This window comes from Cottoperca gobio, chromosome 19 (genome assembly GCF_900634415.1).
Source record: "Cottoperca gobio chromosome 19, fCotGob3.1, whole genome shotgun sequence".
NCBI lineage: Eukaryota > Metazoa > Chordata > Actinopteri > Perciformes > Bovichtidae > Cottoperca > Cottoperca gobio.
The window spans coordinates 11,562,927-11,581,327 of NC_041373.1; the positions used below are offsets into that span (position 1 = coordinate 11,562,927).

Sequence of the window (18,401 nt, forward strand, 5' to 3'; positions counted from 1 at the left end):
AGGTGGTCAGCCGCGTAGCAGCACAGCAGGGCTACGACTTGGACCTGGGCTACCGGCTCCTGGCCGTCTGCGCTGCCAACAGGGACAAGTTCACTCCAAAATCAGCAGGTAAGAACAGAGTTTTCTCAACCGCCGTCTCAGGCCATCTGGCCATGCTGGCCTGTTTTGAGCGCAAAGTTCCTGCCTGCATTCTTGGCAGCATTTCATGATACACACCCATCGCTACTAGTTTAAGATCCTGATACTCCAGGAAAGCACTGTACACCTAACTGCGTTGGACGGCATTTCAAGTATACTAAATGGTCTTTAAGTTAATTATTGGAATATGCAAAGATTAAAAGAGACAAATGGTGATGTTTAAAGCTCTCTGCATGATAAATAGTCCAACCATCTTTTTCTTTTGTTTTCAACAACAATAGTAATACAAAACACCTCTTCCTTTGCCGTCCTATGTCTGCTTAAACGTTGACTTCTTCATGTTGCATCTCACTTCCAAACGTGTTCACAACATGAACTACAGCACAATTTGGTTTCTTCTCTTGAATTTTAAGACAAAGTGCGTGCAGCAGAATACTGAATTTGTCACATGCGACAAAAAACGACTTTATCAGTGACGATGAGTTCCTGTTTTCAAACAGCACTGTCATCTTGCTACAGTGATGGATTATTGGGACAGATGTATACTGTTAAATGTTGTTATCAAGCTGGCGAAAAATCATGCTGAAACACGACGGGAATGAAGACGTATCGGCTGTCAGCAGCTCGGAAGATAACAGGAATATTTTGTGCTCCTTTACAGTTTTTGATTTGTGGTTTCCACCTGTCTTGGGTTATGAGGAAAGCGGGGTTGTGCAGTTGCTTCTGTGTGCTCGGCCTCTCCGCTGAGCCGTCTTTAGTTTTCCAGGACATGAAAGTCAGAGCCACATAATGTTTGAATTTTCACTTGTGTTTGCCTTTTCTGATTTACGGCATCCATGCTTTTAAATGTGGTAATATGACGCTTCAAATCATGCATTGTCACTCTTATGTCGGGCCATGAGAGGGGAGTCATTCTCTGCCTGCAATTAACTTATACTGCCAAATGTTCTAATTCTACTTAATGCTAAATCAAATCTCAGGCCCTACTTTATGGGCTTAGATAAGATTGCCAATTGATTCTCTGTCTGAATAATTTCCTGCAACAGTAGTCATTTGGAAACTGGCGAGTACTCCAGTCTAGGCAGCATCCCAGAGTGCATTTCATGGACAATTATGTACCTGTATATGCATGAATATTTTTGAGAGGCTTGTAGAAAGAGAGTCAATAGAAGCCACTGAGGAGATATTCTCCTGCAAAGCTCCCAGAAGCTCTTTAGAGTGGAGGCCCCAGTCGAGGAGGTTGTTAAGGCGGAGAGAAAGCCCTCTCTGGCAGCCAAGGGAGACGGCTCTTAAACAACACTCCCACAGGGCCCCAGGGCAGGACCCACTCCCCAATATCCTGCAGGGCCGTTGCCCAGTGACGGGGGGAGGGAGTGAGTCACATGATGTGGCCAGGATGGCGGCTGCAGGTCAGCCATCTAAAACCAGAGACAGATGAGTTGGTGCCGTGGCTGAGGAGCAACTCTGAGAAGCTAGAGGAAGTGTGTGTAGAAAGGACACCAGATGAAATACAGCGTCCTGTGCGTGATGTTCTTTTATTGATAATTAATTTGGCCAAATCTTTTCCTGGATGTGATCCAAGTTTTTTTTTTTTTTATATTCATATTCTCAGCTCAGTCATCAATACGCCAAATCTGCCATTTGTTGCATAACAGGCTTTTTTTTTTTATTGTTCTGGATACAGCCGGCTTGAAACTGCTCCACCTTATGTTTGTTCTTTATCTCTGCTAACAAAGAGGCTTGTGTAGCCCAAAGCCGGGGAGTTTTCTCAAAAGGAAAAAGTAGAAAAAAGTGTCCAGGGAGCATTTAAAGTCAAATCTTTACTCTCGTATCCACTGGCCTGCTCTGTTACATCGTGCATCTTGTAATCTGCTCTGAAAATCTACGTTCTAAGTGGGCGGGGAGGGGGCAAGATCTCTGGTAGTTACGAGCGAGGCTGTCTGCCACAGAGGACATCAGGTCAATGGCTGAGCGCTAATAAGTAAATCAGATTTGGTGTCCCATTTTAACCAGGCCTAACTTGTCTTGGCTCTGACCGCGGCGCAGCCGAGCTATTACATTTCTGTTATGTCATCCAAATTCCTTTCCTGAACATGGGAGAAAATTGAGGGGGAAATTGAGCTGAAGGGAGGGCAGGGCTGATTTCAGCAGTAGGAAATCAATGTTCACAGTCAACTTACAGCTGAAACAGGTTGTAGCTTTGACAAATGTATTCATCATGAAATGCTGAATGAAAATAGTTTAAGACATTAGTTTGTTCATTTCTTTGTAGAAAAAAAAAAAAGCTTAGAAGGGCAAAAATAGACCTTGATCCTAATGACACCAGCAATATGTTTCTCCTCGCCTGAGGAAAACTTCATTATCACCTTTTATCGAAGTGAGCAGTTTAGATGTTGACTCGACACACAGTGTGATTTAGTGATATCTGTGCTCTTTAATAGATGTACTCAGTTGTAGTCCTTTTGCCTTCTCGCAAGCGGCCCACAATGCTCGGGCTGAGCTGGGGGATGGGCGTCTGTCTGCTAGTAGTGACCTCTTTGTGAATGAGATTAGCCTGCTCTATTAATCTGTGATTACTTGGACTGTCTTACCGCAGGGCAAAGTCACGCACATGGAGCCGTGGCGACTTCAGAGCCCAGAGATCACTTGTTCGGTGTGGATAAACTCATCGGGGCCTCGTCTCTCCCTCGTCTCTCTCTCTCTCTCTCTCTCTCCATCGCAGGGTACATTACAAGCCCTATAAAGACATATTTCATCAGTGTCACACCCCTCCTGCAGTATGGTTCAGTCTGGTTCGGGAGCGTCGACAAAACGCCTAATCACGGTTTTTCCTCCAAGAGGGTCAGAGTGGCACATTCCCAATCGTTTTCGCCTCAGCGAGCTCTTGGAATTCCTCAGCTCTAAAGAATGAAAGGAGGCACCAACTTATAAGAGAGGGGGACCAGGCGAAAGTTTTTCGGTTCTTTCTCTCGTGTAACAAACGCCTGGTAAAGCAGCTATTCAGCAGATAATTAGTTGGGCTTCAGCTCTCGCTCTGTCAGGCTGGTTTGTCTCTACGCTCGTTTTACACATGCAAGGCTGTTTTCAAGTTTGATCAAAAGACACGGTGGGTTGTAGTTAACGGTGTCAGCATGATGGCAAAGAAAAAAAAAACAGCAACAGAGATTTTATCCTTCATTTCATCTTGTTTGGTTGGTTTGAAGTTTGTGGGAGTTTTTACCGTGAGGCTAGGAGGGATGCTTCATACTATAGAAATCTAAAAAAAGCAATGTGAAGTCAGCTGAGTCGATATGTGTAACATCTCAAAGTTGTCTCAAGAGGGCTTTAAAATATTCAGACATGCCACAGGTGCTGTATGTGCAGAGTAGGAGTAGAATTACATTACATTACATTGAATAAGTGATTTAATAGAAAGCACAAAACACACAACATTAAGTAAATATTAAGTGTAAATCATTCAAGGAGTTTTATGGAAAGTATAAACCAGTTGGGAGTGAAGGCTAAATGGAAAGAGGAACATTGTCTTCATGCTACTCGCCCAAAGACGGGAAAGAAGCCGAAGTTCTCACTGATTTCAAAGTAAGACGTTTAAGGTTAAGATGAATATTTTTCAAGTGTGCCGTCAAGCTCTTGGACTCGTAGTCTTAAATTAGCTTGAGTGCAAATCTAACATAAAATTCCTCTAAACTAGTAGTTTGAAGCGCGGATCTTCCAGTAAAGTGGCGCTGAAGACACGGAGGTCAGACGTGGTGTTGTCATTGAGCTGTGGAAAAGTCTCTGATTGTACACACAATACAGAGGTCAGATAGACACACAGGCCTGAAGGGCTGTAATTTCTCTTCCCGGAGATTCCCACACCAAAATGTTGTTGTTTTTTTCGACTTTCGGTCCATCTCTCCACCCAGTGTGCGTCAACATATAGTTTAGCTGTGGCTTTTCCTAAATAGAGAATAACACATTGTTGGTGGCCGAGTTTGACTGTGAGCAGCAGTCGAAAATACAGACTACCTTTTATTTAATTAGATTTAAATGCACATTTAAGACTTTATTTTCCATGGATGGGTGTTTTTATTTCAGATGGTGATGAAGCAGCGTGGTGTCTGCTATCATTTTAGTCCAAGAACAGTGTAATCATTGTAGATCTGTACTATTATTTACAAGATAAAGACACAAAAACAGATTTTGTAAATAAGATGAATTGATATTAATGATTCAAACTTGGATTTATTTCCTCCTAAATTCCCTCCTTAACCTTCTTTATATTTAGATATATTCCGTAGGCTACAAGTTTCTTTATTCAAACCCATGCATGTGTTTACGACTGTGCCATTAAATCAAATGGAAATATTCTCGATGTATTCCAAAATGAACTGCGATACATATTTGGAAACTTCTGGGGTCTCCACTGGAATATAAACCACAGTTACATGGATGTGAAACAAGCGTGGCTGCATGATGTTTATTAAGACAGACCCGCGTCAGAGTTTACGAGGTTAAAGGCTTATTATTTATGATTTGAGTGTCACCGAAGCTATTAATCTAGGGTCGTAACAACACTGTATCCACTTTTGACCATCAGTGTGTTTTACACTGTATGATCACTGCATGTGAAGTCTTCCAGCCGGCTATGATGGATGTGTTGACTTGCAGTGGAGGTTCAGGGCTGTAAGTCACCTGCCGAGCACTTAACTGATAGTAAATACCAGGAGAGCAAATACAGACAGGAGAGAGCGGAGATGAGAGCTGTTGAGCTCGTCCGTCCTTCTCTATAGTTGTCGCAGTTATTATGTCTGTGGCAGCAGGAAGTGATTGGTAGCATCTTCAGCCGCTCCATATGGCTCTGCAATTTGCAGTGCAACAAACTCAAATGTTTGCATATTATAATTAATTATACATTGCACCTTGTGTCTCTAATTAATTAAAAGCCTATTACTGTATTTTAGCCACAGATCAGTTGACACCTGAGTGATGTGCGCTTGTGTGTGCAAGTATTTCTATTTGCAGATGACAATAGATGCTCCACACTGCCTCAGGTGGTGTGTCTACCCACAGTTTACATGTTTTATATGTGTGTAATTATTTATCCACAAGCTTACTTCGGCTCATGTTCGCTGATAGACAAATGTGGTCTAATTGGCCCCTCCCTCTCTGATTCCAACCCTCTGCGCATCAGGAAGCCACAATACCCAGCCTCCTCCTCCTCCTCCTCCTCATGGTCCTCCATGCCCCTTAATTACAATGACTAGTTTGATGGATTAAGTCCACTGTATGCAAAGACAAGGTTTGGGGGCTGAAATCACTGCTTAATGTACCCACCTAAAACTTATCTATCGCCACTTTTTCGGCGGGAATTGTGTTTCATATCCCTGGTAACAAATGTTGCTTTAAATGAATTGATTGAGGCTTCTTTTACTCGTTGCTCTGGACTAGGGCCAAGATACAGGCTGTCTAGCACATTAGGCACCACCCCCCTTTGCAGGTTTGAAATGTGAGCTGCCTGCATTTTTTTTTTTTTTCCTCTCCTCTCCTCCCTCCCTCCCTCCTCCCTTCCCCTCCCTCTCTCCCTTCTGGCGAAGTGGCTGTGGCTGCTTCTGTGTGATGTGTGTATTGGGAGAGCAAGCAATGGATCACTAGACAGAAAAAGAAGATACATCAATAACTGCTGCATACATCCGAGGTGAGGAGATAAGCATTTGGTTCTCTCTCTCTCTCTTCCTCTCTTGCCTGTCCTCCCTCGCCCCCCCCCCCCCCCTTTCTCTCCCCCTATGTCTCCCCCCTCTCCCCTCACACACCCACCCCCCCACCCCCCCTCTGTCTTTAACCCTTTAATGTTGCAGAAGCCGGCTCCTAATTTCGCAAAATGATTTGTGACGATACTTACCTTTCTTCTTCTCTGGCCACAATGTGTGTCCTCCTCTTCTTCTCTTGGCTGTTAGTGCTGTATGAAGTTTTTATTTAATTTAATTTTTTAACAGCTTATCACTGTTTTCCCTCTCATTGTCTCTGGGGTATTTGTTGCTTGAGTGCAAAGAAGCCGGTGGCAAGTACAGCAGGAGCCCATTAGCAATGACTCCATCTGTGATTGGTTTTGCCTGCGAAACGGAGAGAGCAGCCATGAATAATTGATGTGTATTGTGCAGTCAGTCACTGGACACGCAGGGAGAGAGGAGAGGAAAACAGAGAGAAGCTGCTGCCCTGAGACACCGAGGGGAAACGTGGGAGAAGAGGGAGGGAGGTGGGGGGGAGAGAGAGAGAGAGAGAGAGAGAGAGGAAGAAGAATGTTAGAGAGAAAAGAGGGACGGTGGGAGGGATAGAGAGACACAGAGAAAGAGCTTTAAAATAGCTGCTGGCTTCAGTAGTGCAGAGATTAAGGCTGCCCTGTATCGCCTTTGTTCTGCTGTTGCAGATTTGTGCTTAGAAGTGTTTCTAGACACATGAGTTCTGTACTGTGCAGCGAAGAGTGAGAAATAAGCAGGGACATTGCTGGAGTTAGTCTGGTTGAAATGCGGGTGGCATTTTAGACATGGAAGGGGGGGAAGGGGGGGACAGAGGGGGAGTTTTTTTGGTGCTGTGAATAGGACAGAGCTGCAAAGCTGCGAGCTGTCAAAAGGAGGAGACAACAGTTAAAGAGGGTTGTGTTTGCAGTGACAAGAGGGGAAGGTGGATCTGCTGCTACTGCTGCTGAGAGTAACTTCACATTATTTCACCACTGCGGGGGGCCAGATCGAGGGTTGAGTCCTGCATTGGTGGGTGCTAGCGGGCACCCTGCCACGTCTTAAACTAACGGAATGGGGTCTGACAGTATGACGAGTGCCTCGCAGCGCCCCGCGTGATAGAGTTGCAACAGCTGACTGCTGCATTTGACCCACTTACAGCTCACACAGAAGGGGTCAAAATGGCCTTGATTATCTCTCTGAGTCGCGCTGACCTACTTGAGGCGGCGTTTTCCGCGAGACTCTTGGCAGTTTATCACACCCACTCCCCTCTGTGCCACACAGCACAAGCAGCCCGGCTCACTGCAGAGACACACACAGACTTTCGCCCCATGTAGTAATTCACTGGTTTCAGATCAGTGTTTCTCATGGTCCAATCGTGTGTGGTGCACTGAGTTTTTTAAATAGGAGCAACAGGTTTTACATTTTAGACATTTGACTGCATTGAGATGCTAATGCGCCGGTTTTGTTCACGTTCAAATTAAAGAAATACTATCTTTTGAGCATCAGCTACCCCCTGTCGGCAGGCTTGAAAGATGGCTCTGAAAGGTTTGGAGCTTGCTCCTTTATTCACAGCAGTTACAATGGATTTAAATGAGGATCCAGAGTCACTGCAAAAAAAGAAGTGTCAAAACAACACTCAACACTTTTCTGCACTCCACAGCTAAATAAACTACTTCTGTGGCAGCACTGGTGAAGTGCTCTGTGTAGAGCAGACTGAACATACAGATCAACGCAGGAGCAAACTACAAACTTTTCAGAGCCACCTTCCAAGCAAAAGATAGATTTTGGGTGGAGTATTCCTTTAATGAATGAGTTTCTGTCTCTCCTATTGGCTTCACTTGAGAATTATATTCTGGCACGTTGGTTTCTTTATTGTTCCCTCTGCTTTTTATCCAGTATGAAGGGGTTTTGTTTAGCTGTACAGTAAAGTCCTGGTTTAGGCAATTATTCAAATGTGTGTGTGTGGGACAGCTCCCAACAAGCTAAGACAAGAGAGGTTTTGCAACAGGCGGTGTTGGTAAAGAGATGTCTGGCTAGCTGCACAGCACTCCACACTTCCAACTATTCATTACGGTTGTTTTGTCAGTTTCGATGACTCGCTTGTTCTCTGCATCGAGATGTTCTTCTCTCCACCAAAGTGCGAAATTGCACTGACCTTTTTCTCTGAAGTTTTTTCCGATAAAGTCCCAAATCAAAACAACAGCAATCGGCCTCGAGGAGCAGTTGATACCTTTGTGTCTTTGCAGCTCATGCAGGCTGGGGGGGGGGTTATCATTAAAAAACATCCAGCCATAAGTAATTATTACAGGATGCAGTTTGTTCAAACCTCTACATAAATCGTGATCACCAATCCAACCAAACCCAAAATAGGAGTTCAATCACATTTGATATTTGAATATTCCAAAGACTAGAAGAAGAAGGTGGCAGAGCCGGCAATACTGACAGCCAATCAGTGTAGTCCATCATGAATAATGATATTTCTAGGGCAATGAACTCCAGATAGTCTGTTTCACTCGAGGTTTGTCTGCTGAAAGCACAGAACAAAACAGCTTTTGTTGAAAAAGAACAGCGTGCTTCATAGACATATATTTGTCATGTCAAATCTGAGAAAACTTCCCAAAAAATGGGACAAAGTGTGTTGTGATCTCCAAAAATAATAATCAGAGTTTTAAAATTGCATTGAAATACAAATATAAGGTGTAAGCGTAAGTAGAGTTTCCTCCTCACATCAAAAGCGGAACACAAGCGCATCCGCCTACTTGTTATTCTCACTGTAAATCCTTTCAAGAACAAACAAAACAGCAAACAAAAGCAGACTTCAGTGGGTTCTCTGTTATTTGATCTTAATTTATGATCAATCCCATAGGTGGAAAGCAATCATACATTCGCTGTGTATCGGGTATCAAGAGTGCAGAGCAAGTAGCAACACTTAACTTGATCTGTATCTACAGCAGAACGAGTTCCCTTCTGCAGAAAGGGAGTAAAGGCCTTCACACGATCGTTTACACGTGTTGTTTGTAAAGCAGTGAGAAGATACTTTCGGAGGTCAGATAAGAGAGATCTGCTCCTTTTTAACTGGGCAACGTGATGCTGAGCCCGTTATGACAGATTACAAATAACGATATTGGAGGATGCTAAAGCAGCCCATTAAATAGGCATTAAGTAATCTATGACCTTTATCGACCTCTATACGTGAACCGCAGAGATTTAAACTGCGTCAATAATTCCTCTTCCACACGTCTATGGCACAATCCACATCTGCACACACAAACAATACTTACACATCGTTGTCTATCATAGAATTGTGCTGAAACCTCGTTAACTGCTCGGACAGAGGGCTACAGAGTTAATCAATAGTAATAGAGAAGAGTAGGCTCATCAATTAGCAGATATCCTATGGTGATTAGAAGTTTTGCCACGGAAAACAATAACTAACTAGAATGGCACTCGAAGAACGCAGACCTCCGCCAAGGCCAATGGTGCATTCACATGCTCCTCGGATAGTCCCATTTCCAGATTTGGGAAGCCGCTCTTCCTACTTCGGTGTGTTCATGAGCTTTAAGTCGTAATGTGGAATCAACACGGACACTGAATAGAATATGCGTTAAAACAACGCCATTATAGCTGTTTCAAGGTTGTTGTTCTCATGCGGAATTCGGGAACTAGTTTTTCGGTTTATTCCGACACCACGTGAATGCAGCACAAATGCCCTATCTTTCAATGTTAACGAAAGAGAAGCATAATTTGTGTATCCACCTCGTTATTTGAATCCGCTCCAAATTTTTATGAGTTCTTCCTTGGTCCATGCTACACCCTTCCTCTCAGTTTCATGAAAATCCGGTCAGTAGTTTTTAAATCCATCTGACAAACAAACTGAGCCGAAAACATAACCTCCTTGGCGGAGGTAATAGTAATAATATTTAGTCATTTTTATTGTGTTTGTAGCAGGAATTTCATGATGTGTGATCAACAATCCTTAAACTGCCTGCATTGGATATTATCGTAATTTTGTACCATAACACAGTGTAATCTATCAAAAGTTTTTTTTTTGTTGCAATTCCTCACATCCAGAATTTTGCTCATTTAAAGTATAGTATGTTCAGTCTGTGAATTATAACCTGATATATTTCTCAATCATCATCTCATAAGTTTGTGTCTGAATAAGGGAGCAACTCATAATCAAATGTCTGTCATTTACTGAATATCTTAGACATGTTTGTAAAGTACAGTAAAATGTAAAATTTGAACCCTACAGAAACCAACTGCTGCAGGAGGTGTCAGTCTGACTCAGGTACTTGCTGTGTGTTGCACAGGAAACTCATGCACATTGGCTGAATCCAACCAACCATCCTCATCACAGTCCTTACATTATGTCCTCACATTAGACCGTGTCGACATACTGTACATGGAATGACATCAGATGTGCTTTTTTTGGTTGGTCATTTAGAAAAAGCTACATGGCTGCTGTTGTGTTGTCTGTCGGAGTTTTACAGTATGAAGCATGTCACACATGTTGTTTTATCATCCTGCCTGCGTCACAGTTCACACTTGTGTTCTTGGCTGTTCATTGAAGCCATTAACAATCTAAGTTTATGCTTTGTTCTTCTTGGTGATTTGTATGTAAATTATACCCCCCCCCCCCTCCCCACCACCACCCCTCCTCGCCTACAGACTTCTGTGAAATAGTGTTAGTATGAGTTTTGAAAAGAGGTTTACATCAGTGTCAGAATAATGTGTTGAAACGTTAATGATCGCTGTAAGGAAACTGGGACAACAAGCTTAAATGATAATATAGCAAAATGGTTGTTTTATAGAGTAAACATGTGCAACAGAGTTTCAGTCCTGGGCACATATATATATATAGATATAGATATAGATATAGATATAGATATAGATATAGATATAGATATATATATAGAAGGGCAAAATGAAGGGATATTATGTGTATATGATTTTAATGTTATTTGTATATGGACAAAATACCAGAAAGTTAACTGAGAAAATAGGGAATCTATAAAATAAAGCATTAAATAAATAGATTTTTAAAAGCACATCTCCACTGTTAAGTTATACTCTGCAGTATAAAATAGGTTTAAAAAAAATATTAAAACATTAATAGAAAAATTCAATTTAAAAGAACAAAATTAATTATTTTCAAAATGTTTTTTTTTGTATTATTCTGCCTGAGGCCATACATTCTGTATGTACAGATAAAGTCAGCATAAGGATGATCTCGGTTAGTTTAAATTGGATATGGTTTCATTGTTTCCATTTGGCCTGAGTGTTTATCACATATGGACGACTCTAATGAGCCTAGAGGGGTGCCGGGACTCGACCCAGGCTCCTCCAGTGTCTGCTCCTACTGTACTTCTAAAGGGAGGCTTTGACCCCAGGCCAACTGAGAAAAGGTTGCAGGTGAATCAGCCACCAGCGTATGCCGCCGTGACACTACCGGCCCTGCCCAGCACCCTGAGGTGGGCACAAGTCCGGGCACATCTGCTCCGTGCCTAATTAGTATCATTGTAGACGAGGGCTTAAGGCTGGGCCTTGGTTAATAGCAGCCTGTTGCTCGTGGAAACAGTCTGACTCCTGCTCATCTGATAATCTGGTGCAGAAGTGCACAGTTAAAAACAGACTCAGTGCTGGTGCAGTCAGACACACTGAGCAGTCGGCTGGACCCTCAGTGTGTTCAGGTGAAAGGGTCTTCAGTTAGTTTTCGTGAGGACTTGTCTTATCCAAGCGAGATGTGATTGTCTGTGGCACACAAAGATTTTGCATCATCTTCTACTAGTCAGTAAAGATTATTTTCCCTTTTTATAAGGACCTTGGCACTATTTCTGTTTTAGCTCCTTAATTACAATTCATGAGCGCATTATGCTTTTGCATTTGTCGGTTCAAATGCAAGCTGCACTGTTTTATTATTTTTATGTATATTTCATTCGTTTCCACTCATTTGTGTACAGTATGAACATCATTAAACTCAGTAAAGTGTACTTATATATATCACTTGTCAAGATCCCCAAGAAGCTACATAAAACATTTATAAAAGTTTCAAATGAAAAATACAAAAGAATACAAATGCTAGTCTTCATTAAGTTTCATGATCACTTTGTGGTAATGCAGTCTCCACTTTTCCACACTTAATGTTTGCCGTGATGTTTCACACAACTCAAATGTCTTTATAGATTTTTAATATAATAAATGGTTTGCGTTAAATGGTAGGAAAAATATGTCAAAAATCAAAAACACAATGGCGTGCTTTGCCAAATGGTCAGCAGTTAAATGTGCTAATTCTTGCAAAACCCCTGCTATGGTTCTTTGAGAGAACTTGACCTCAGACATACTGTTGGCAGACTTTAGCTCCTGAATTAAGACATAAAGATGTAGGTTTGGAAGGCGTTTTGCTCCCAATCAGCTTAGGCTAGCAGGGAGCGACATACAGTAACAGATTGAAGATTGAATGTTGGTCGGGGGAGATGTTTGGCTTAAATGCACAAGGAATTAATTCTCACCAGGGGGGCGAAATGCTATAGATTTCCACCTCCGTGCTTTACAGGGACCCTGAATGGCATGCCCTGTTTTTAATGAAGAGATTTGTTGCATGTGCCAAGAGGGATTATCTTTAAAAAAATAAAAAAACTGGCCTGCTTAGGCGAAGGTTTGCTTCCTGTATAACCATGACCAAGAAATGTCAGTCAGAGATGAGATCTGCATAAATCATCTTGAGATTGTGGCGTATATTGTATCATGTTGGTATTCAGTTAGTGCCAAGTGGATTTCTTTAAAGATATACAGTATAATCTTTATCTTGAATCTATGGACACAGATTTGATTTAATAGTCTTTGACATTTCTGTAACGATTTAACAAACAGAAATCCTGCATTTGTATATGTATATAGATGGAAATTTGCATCAAGAAGTGGTTAGCTGAATATTTAAATACTGAAGTTACTACGACGGCAGAAGTGGGAAGTTGAGAGGAATGAAGGGACATCTTTTTTTTTTTATCACTCAGTCTTAATAAGACGTTTTTCATGTTGCAACACTGAACGCAGGATGTCAAAAACAGAAACCCAGAATCTGCAGCGTTTTCTTTTTCTCCACGTGCTGCTTGCCTCCACATGGTCACATATGCTTGTGGCCTCAGTAAAACCTTTTGTTGGCCCGAGTCCAAGCGTCCCCCCCCCCCCTCCCCTCCTCCCCAGTTCTCCTTGCCGGATGGACATGGCACGACATTGCGGCCATGTGGCCAGCAGGAGGCTGTATTTAAGCCGGGGCAGCTCTGAAATGGGCCATAAAACCTAGCCAGCATGTCTGGCTCCCCATGAGGCAGCAGGCCTAAGTACTCATTGACAAGACTCCAACATCACTAACTTCCCAGAGAGAGCGGCAGAGGAAATAATGCAAGAAGAAAAAAAAAAAGGCAGCAGACAAAGATGAGGTGCAGACAGGAGGCGGGTGTCTGGCCTATATAGACAGGCTGTTTTATAACTGTTAGCGTTAATGCTTTCAATCCACAACATGAAGCTGCTTCTCATACTTTTCCACTGCTCCACACTCACTGCCATTGTGATTTATTTATTTTCATTTGTCTTTCAGCTCATTTTCACTTAATGAGATAGCTCCTTGACTGCTTATGTTCAAGGGACCTCAGGGGAAATATGTCACATTTTTGAGGCCACATGGCAGCGATGACATTCACATGTTCCCACTTCACACATCCTTCCCACTTCATCCGCTTTCTGAAAATATCACTCACCCTGAATTATGTCACGAACTGACTCACCCAACTTCAAAATCTTAGTAAGTGAGCTAATGAAGTCAGTTTACAGACTCGGTTTTTACGACATCCAGTTTGCGCTCGCTTCCGAGCCGCAGAGTTGAGCGGGTGACCAGAGATGTAAAATGTGTAACGTGTTAAAGGCGGTCCACCTGTGAGCTTCCATCTAATTATCCCCCCATGGATGAACAAGTTCTGCTCTGTCATGGGTTGACAGATCTGTAACCTGTTCTACCTGCCCCTCAAAAGACCACATGATGGACGATTCGCTTCCATTTCATTATCAAATTGGCATTGATAAATAATTGGTGGCATCTGTGAAAAGACAAAAGAGAGGTTCAATGGCAGGCGGGCATCCATGGCTCTGTGGTGTGTTTCCCGAGTGGTGCTAAGCAGAAAGGGAGATGATTTATGATCCAACCGGTAGTTTATGCAGGAGAGTTTGGCACCGGCTGCAAGCAATGTCATAGCAACCAGTTATTCATGTAGTTTTCCGTACATTATGAGGTAAATCCCAGATTTTTGCAGTTCCAGGAAGCCTACATAAGCGAGGGATTCTTTGGCGAAAATTAAACATGGCTGTTTTGCATGGCCTCTTAAGGTGGTTTCAGTAACCAGGGATACTAGGGCTCCCTAGACTCTCTCTTATTTTAATTGACTTTGGCCTGCAGGAGGCTTGTGTCCATTCAAACATTTCTGGGCAGAGAGAGAGAGAGAGAGAGAGAGAGAGAGGAGGGAGGGAGGAACAGAACGTGAATAGAGCTCCCTCAGAAACTAAAGAGTGCAGCCCACTAGAGCTGTTCTTGTTAGTTTGCTCTTGGTCTTTGTTCTCCTTTCAGCCCTTCTGGCTAAATGTCTTCAAACAAGCCGTTTGGGGGCTGGGATTCTCTACGACAGGTTTATTGCGAAATTTGGACTTTGTTGTTATAGTTAATTTTGGGAATAAGTGAGGAAGTGCTGCTGATAATGTGAGTGTGATGAGATGACTGGATGTGTACTGTATGTCTGTGTGGACATTAGTGACCGAGCCATGTGGGACGATGCCGGGTGGGAGTCCAGGGTTGACGAGGGAGCAGGTGTCTATTAGATACAGAGCAGAAAGGGAGGGAGGGGAGGGACGAGGATCATAAGAGCTCTTGGCATCTGCCTTACCTGCTGCCTCCCCTTCACATCCCCCGCCAGTAAACGGAGGGAAAGCAAGAGGGGAAAAAAAGTAGAAAAAAATGTTTTGGAGGAGGCAGCAAGTGAAGGAGTGACCTTTTTAATGGCAGCCATTCATGTCGTGTTTGTAGGGTTATCCTCTCCTACAGGTTGTTTGTGCAGCACCCGAAACACATTTATTCAATTACAGCCTCCACCCTAATACAATGGTGGTGAATGGAATTTCCTGTTCAAAGTGTTGAAAAATGTTGTCAACAGCTTTTAGAGGGACTGAACCTCTGGTAAAAAAATGGATTTATAGTTGACGTAGAGGGATAACAGGAGTCTCACTGTAGATGCCTGGAGCATACGTTTTGATGTGTACTGTTTATGCACTGCAACAAGGTTTATCATTAATTAGCCTATTGTCGCCGCAGTAACTGTGTTTACATTCTTTCAATTACTTTGCGATACGAATGACATTGGGAAAGTCTGCCATGTTTCATGACTGAAAAGACTGCTCAGCCTGTTTTTTGCTTCATCTCGTCTTCACTCTTAAACGTCTCTTCGAAACTTGAAATCACAAACAGCCCAAACTGACCAGTCACAATTCTTGCAGTCCACATGCACTATCTCCGTACACCTGCTCAAAAATGCAATCACATGTCGGGGGCACGCACGTAGCTTTGTTAAAGACCACATAGAATTCTTGAGCTGCACAAATGAAATTCTGTTCACTTCCATTGTATTGGGGTAGACACAGATATCTCAAAGCATGGGCAACCCACAATGGCTAGACACCAAAGACACCATGTAATTTGGGTGAACTGACCCTTTAATCTAGAGGCCCTTTCCTTTTGGTAGAGCAAAACAAGGCAGAATCGAGACATTTAATCAGCACAGTTTATCTATGTGCCTCCTGTCTGAATGTGTGGTGAAAGTTGGGTTGGGGGAGCATTATCATTGGAAAGAGCATTGAACAACTGTCAGGGATGCAGTCCATGTCATTTGTCATGTCTCCCCGGGGCTTTATGACAGAGTGAAGCTGGAAGCTGCGGGCCCTGCCACTGAACCACCCATCTAGTCCCAGCAGATGCGTTTACCGCCCTTCACTGTGGCTGACCATCAGGCTGCACAGCTGAGCACTAGAATATCAATACGGCTCAGACTCAGCCGGGCCCCTGGGACTATCTACAAGGCAAACAGGATAGGCTCCTCTCCTTATGGAAGACAGAGACCCATAGCCGCCAGGGAGAGCAATGTAAACAGAGCAAAAAGATGTTCTGTAGCACCAAACGACAGTTTGATTCACTCCAGAACAGTCGTCGTGATTTGGAAAAGCTTCACCTGAGACGATTATCTCTAGTTTTGGCTCTTCTCAGGGAGGGAAACAGATGAGTCTATTGAAGGGCCGTCTGTGGGAGGAGAGGAGAAGAATAACAGTAATCCTTTTGTGTTCATCATCCGCACTGTCCTGAGAGATGCTTGGGTGAAGGAGGAGGGAGAGTCTGTGATGAGTACCGGGTTGGATGTTCCTCCTCCTGTCATATGAAACCTGAAGTTTATCCTCTGAGTCAATGACAGAGTGCCTCTCCTTTTAAACAGGTTGGTGCTCAGCAGAGGTGATCATTTAGTGGTGATAAGCCCTTTATCTAATGGTGGGGTAGAATAATTCCTCTTTAAGTGGTAGCGCTGGTGCTTCCCTCTCTCTCTGCTCTTTTCCCTCTCTTTCTCTTAGATATGTATTGTCATTTCGCTGCTCGGCTGTTGTTGTTTTTGTCCTGCGGCTGTTGATGTCGGCCTCGGTGTGAAACGAGGATACGGTCCCCTCCGCCAGACGGCCTTACGGTGGCTCAGTTAGGGGAGAAATTGTGGCAACATGTTTATCAACATAGAAGAAGTGCAAGTTACCCCTTGTTGGAAGAGAATAATGGGACCTAATTGAGCTGTAACATGCTGGCTGATCGCCAGACCCTTGAATTGAAAACTCTCCATCAGAAGGGGGTCTGGGGAGAGGGAGGGTGCTGTAGAAACACTGGAGGACGTTCTAACATAGATGTGAAACTCGTAAACCTATTAGCCGCACTTGGACCCGGTTCCATTTAATTAAAGCTAACCTACAAATCTGTGCATCAACCTGCGAGTGTGATGTTTTCAGGAGAACGGCACCTGAGAGGCCTTTTCTGTCAACCAAAGCACAGCCGTGGTAAAGTCAGATCAATCCTCTGGAGGAACAGCACAGCCTGTCTCCTGGCACCTGCCTTGCCAGGAACAGGAGGCAGGAAGGAGGGGGGGGGGGGGGAAAGAGAGAGAAAAAGAGAGGGAGCATGAGCGGGTGGGAAGGAGGAAAAACCCAGCTGCCTCTGCGCCTGAGCCCCGTGCTGCTTTTAAAGGAGTGGGAGGGAGGGGAGAGGAGAGGAGAGGGAGAGGCAGAGAGACTGCTGGCACCATCTGTACATGTCTTTTGTATTCCAGCCCTCATCTTTACACAGAGCGAGGCTGGTGTGCTCAGTGTTCAAATGAAAGGAGGGGACGTGCCTTTTGGGGTGCGATGCTCTGAGAGGAGAAGGTGTGTGTTTGTGTGTCGATGCTGAAATTCTGTTTTGTCCTCGGAATTTCGGCGCCACTCAGAGGACATCTCGTGTCCTATTTATTTTTACCTCTACGAATATAATAAAAGCCAGTGTGGTGTCTTTCCTTATGCGTGTGTCAGTAGGCTCTGTTTGGAAGCACTCATGTGTGGTCAAATCTCTGGGTTGCCATGTTTGTGATGGGAGTCAGAAGCTTTTGTTTGTTCCTCCCTCCCATCAGCCCCATTAGCCTGATGCCTCCTCTCTCACTGACTCACTCAACCTTTTTTCTTTTTTTTATCTGTCACTCTACCTCTCCCTCTCTGTGTAATATGTGCTGTGGCGGCCCGTCCTTGCATGTGGCAGCAGGGTGGATCTGCCTGCGAGGACAGCCTGCACTGTCTGCTGTCATATTGACGTGGCTTTTTGCGCGAAGCGCAGCTGAAATCACCAAGCGCTCTGTTTCATCCCCCTCCTCCTCCTCCTCCTCCTCCTCCTCCTCCTCCTCCTCCTCCTCCCTTGCGTACTAGCTCCTTAGTCAGCCTAGAAGTGCTGTGAATCATAAGAGGAGGTGGCTGCCCTGCTCTTTGATTGAATCCACATTCCCTTTCTCCACTGACGCCACAGAGAGAAGCTGGAAGGAGGCAGGGAGAGGGAGAGAAAAAGGAAAAGTGAGTCTTTTGTAGTTGGCACAGTACAAAAACATGCACTGCAGATGAAAAGCATATGATTCGATCAAACGTGCTCTGTGGTGGCTACCTAACCAAGCGGTAGGTAGGAAGGAAGGTGGAGAGGGAAGGGCTGGAGTCCATCTGCGGGCCCAGAGTGAACCCTAGTGGCCAAGAGAAGCAGTGACATGCTGGATTTAAAGCTGATCTTTTATAGCATGAAGGAGCCCAAACATGAAGTCATTTATTGTTTATTTATCTGTACTGTAAAGCATATTAGTATGTTTAAATATTAGGAAGTAAGCTGCTCCTCAACTGGCAAAAAAAAATGTCTTTCATTTTACTGTTTGCATTCATCCCCCCCCATAGAAAGCCTTCATTTCCTAG

At 43.8% G+C, this 18,401-nt stretch overlaps 1 protein-coding gene across 5 annotated transcripts in view; it reads left to right on the forward strand.

Annotated features, from left to right (window-relative positions):
• The window catches only part of LOC115024540 (zinc finger MIZ domain-containing protein 1-like), a 105,823-nt gene that overhangs the window by 76,816 nt on the left and 10,606 nt on the right, over positions 1-18,401 (forward strand). For 3 of the 5 annotated variants that reach the window (XM_029456223.1, XM_029456222.1, XM_029456224.1), the window contains one exon: positions 3-108. In XM_029456223.1, coding sequence (XP_029312083.1) covers positions 3-108 — 106 coding nt within the window. Of the gene's footprint in view, positions 1-2; positions 109-5,677; positions 5,816-10,110; positions 10,147-18,401 lie in introns of those variants that run through there. The other 2 variants (XM_029456225.1, XM_029456226.1) reach the window with 2 other exon arrangements.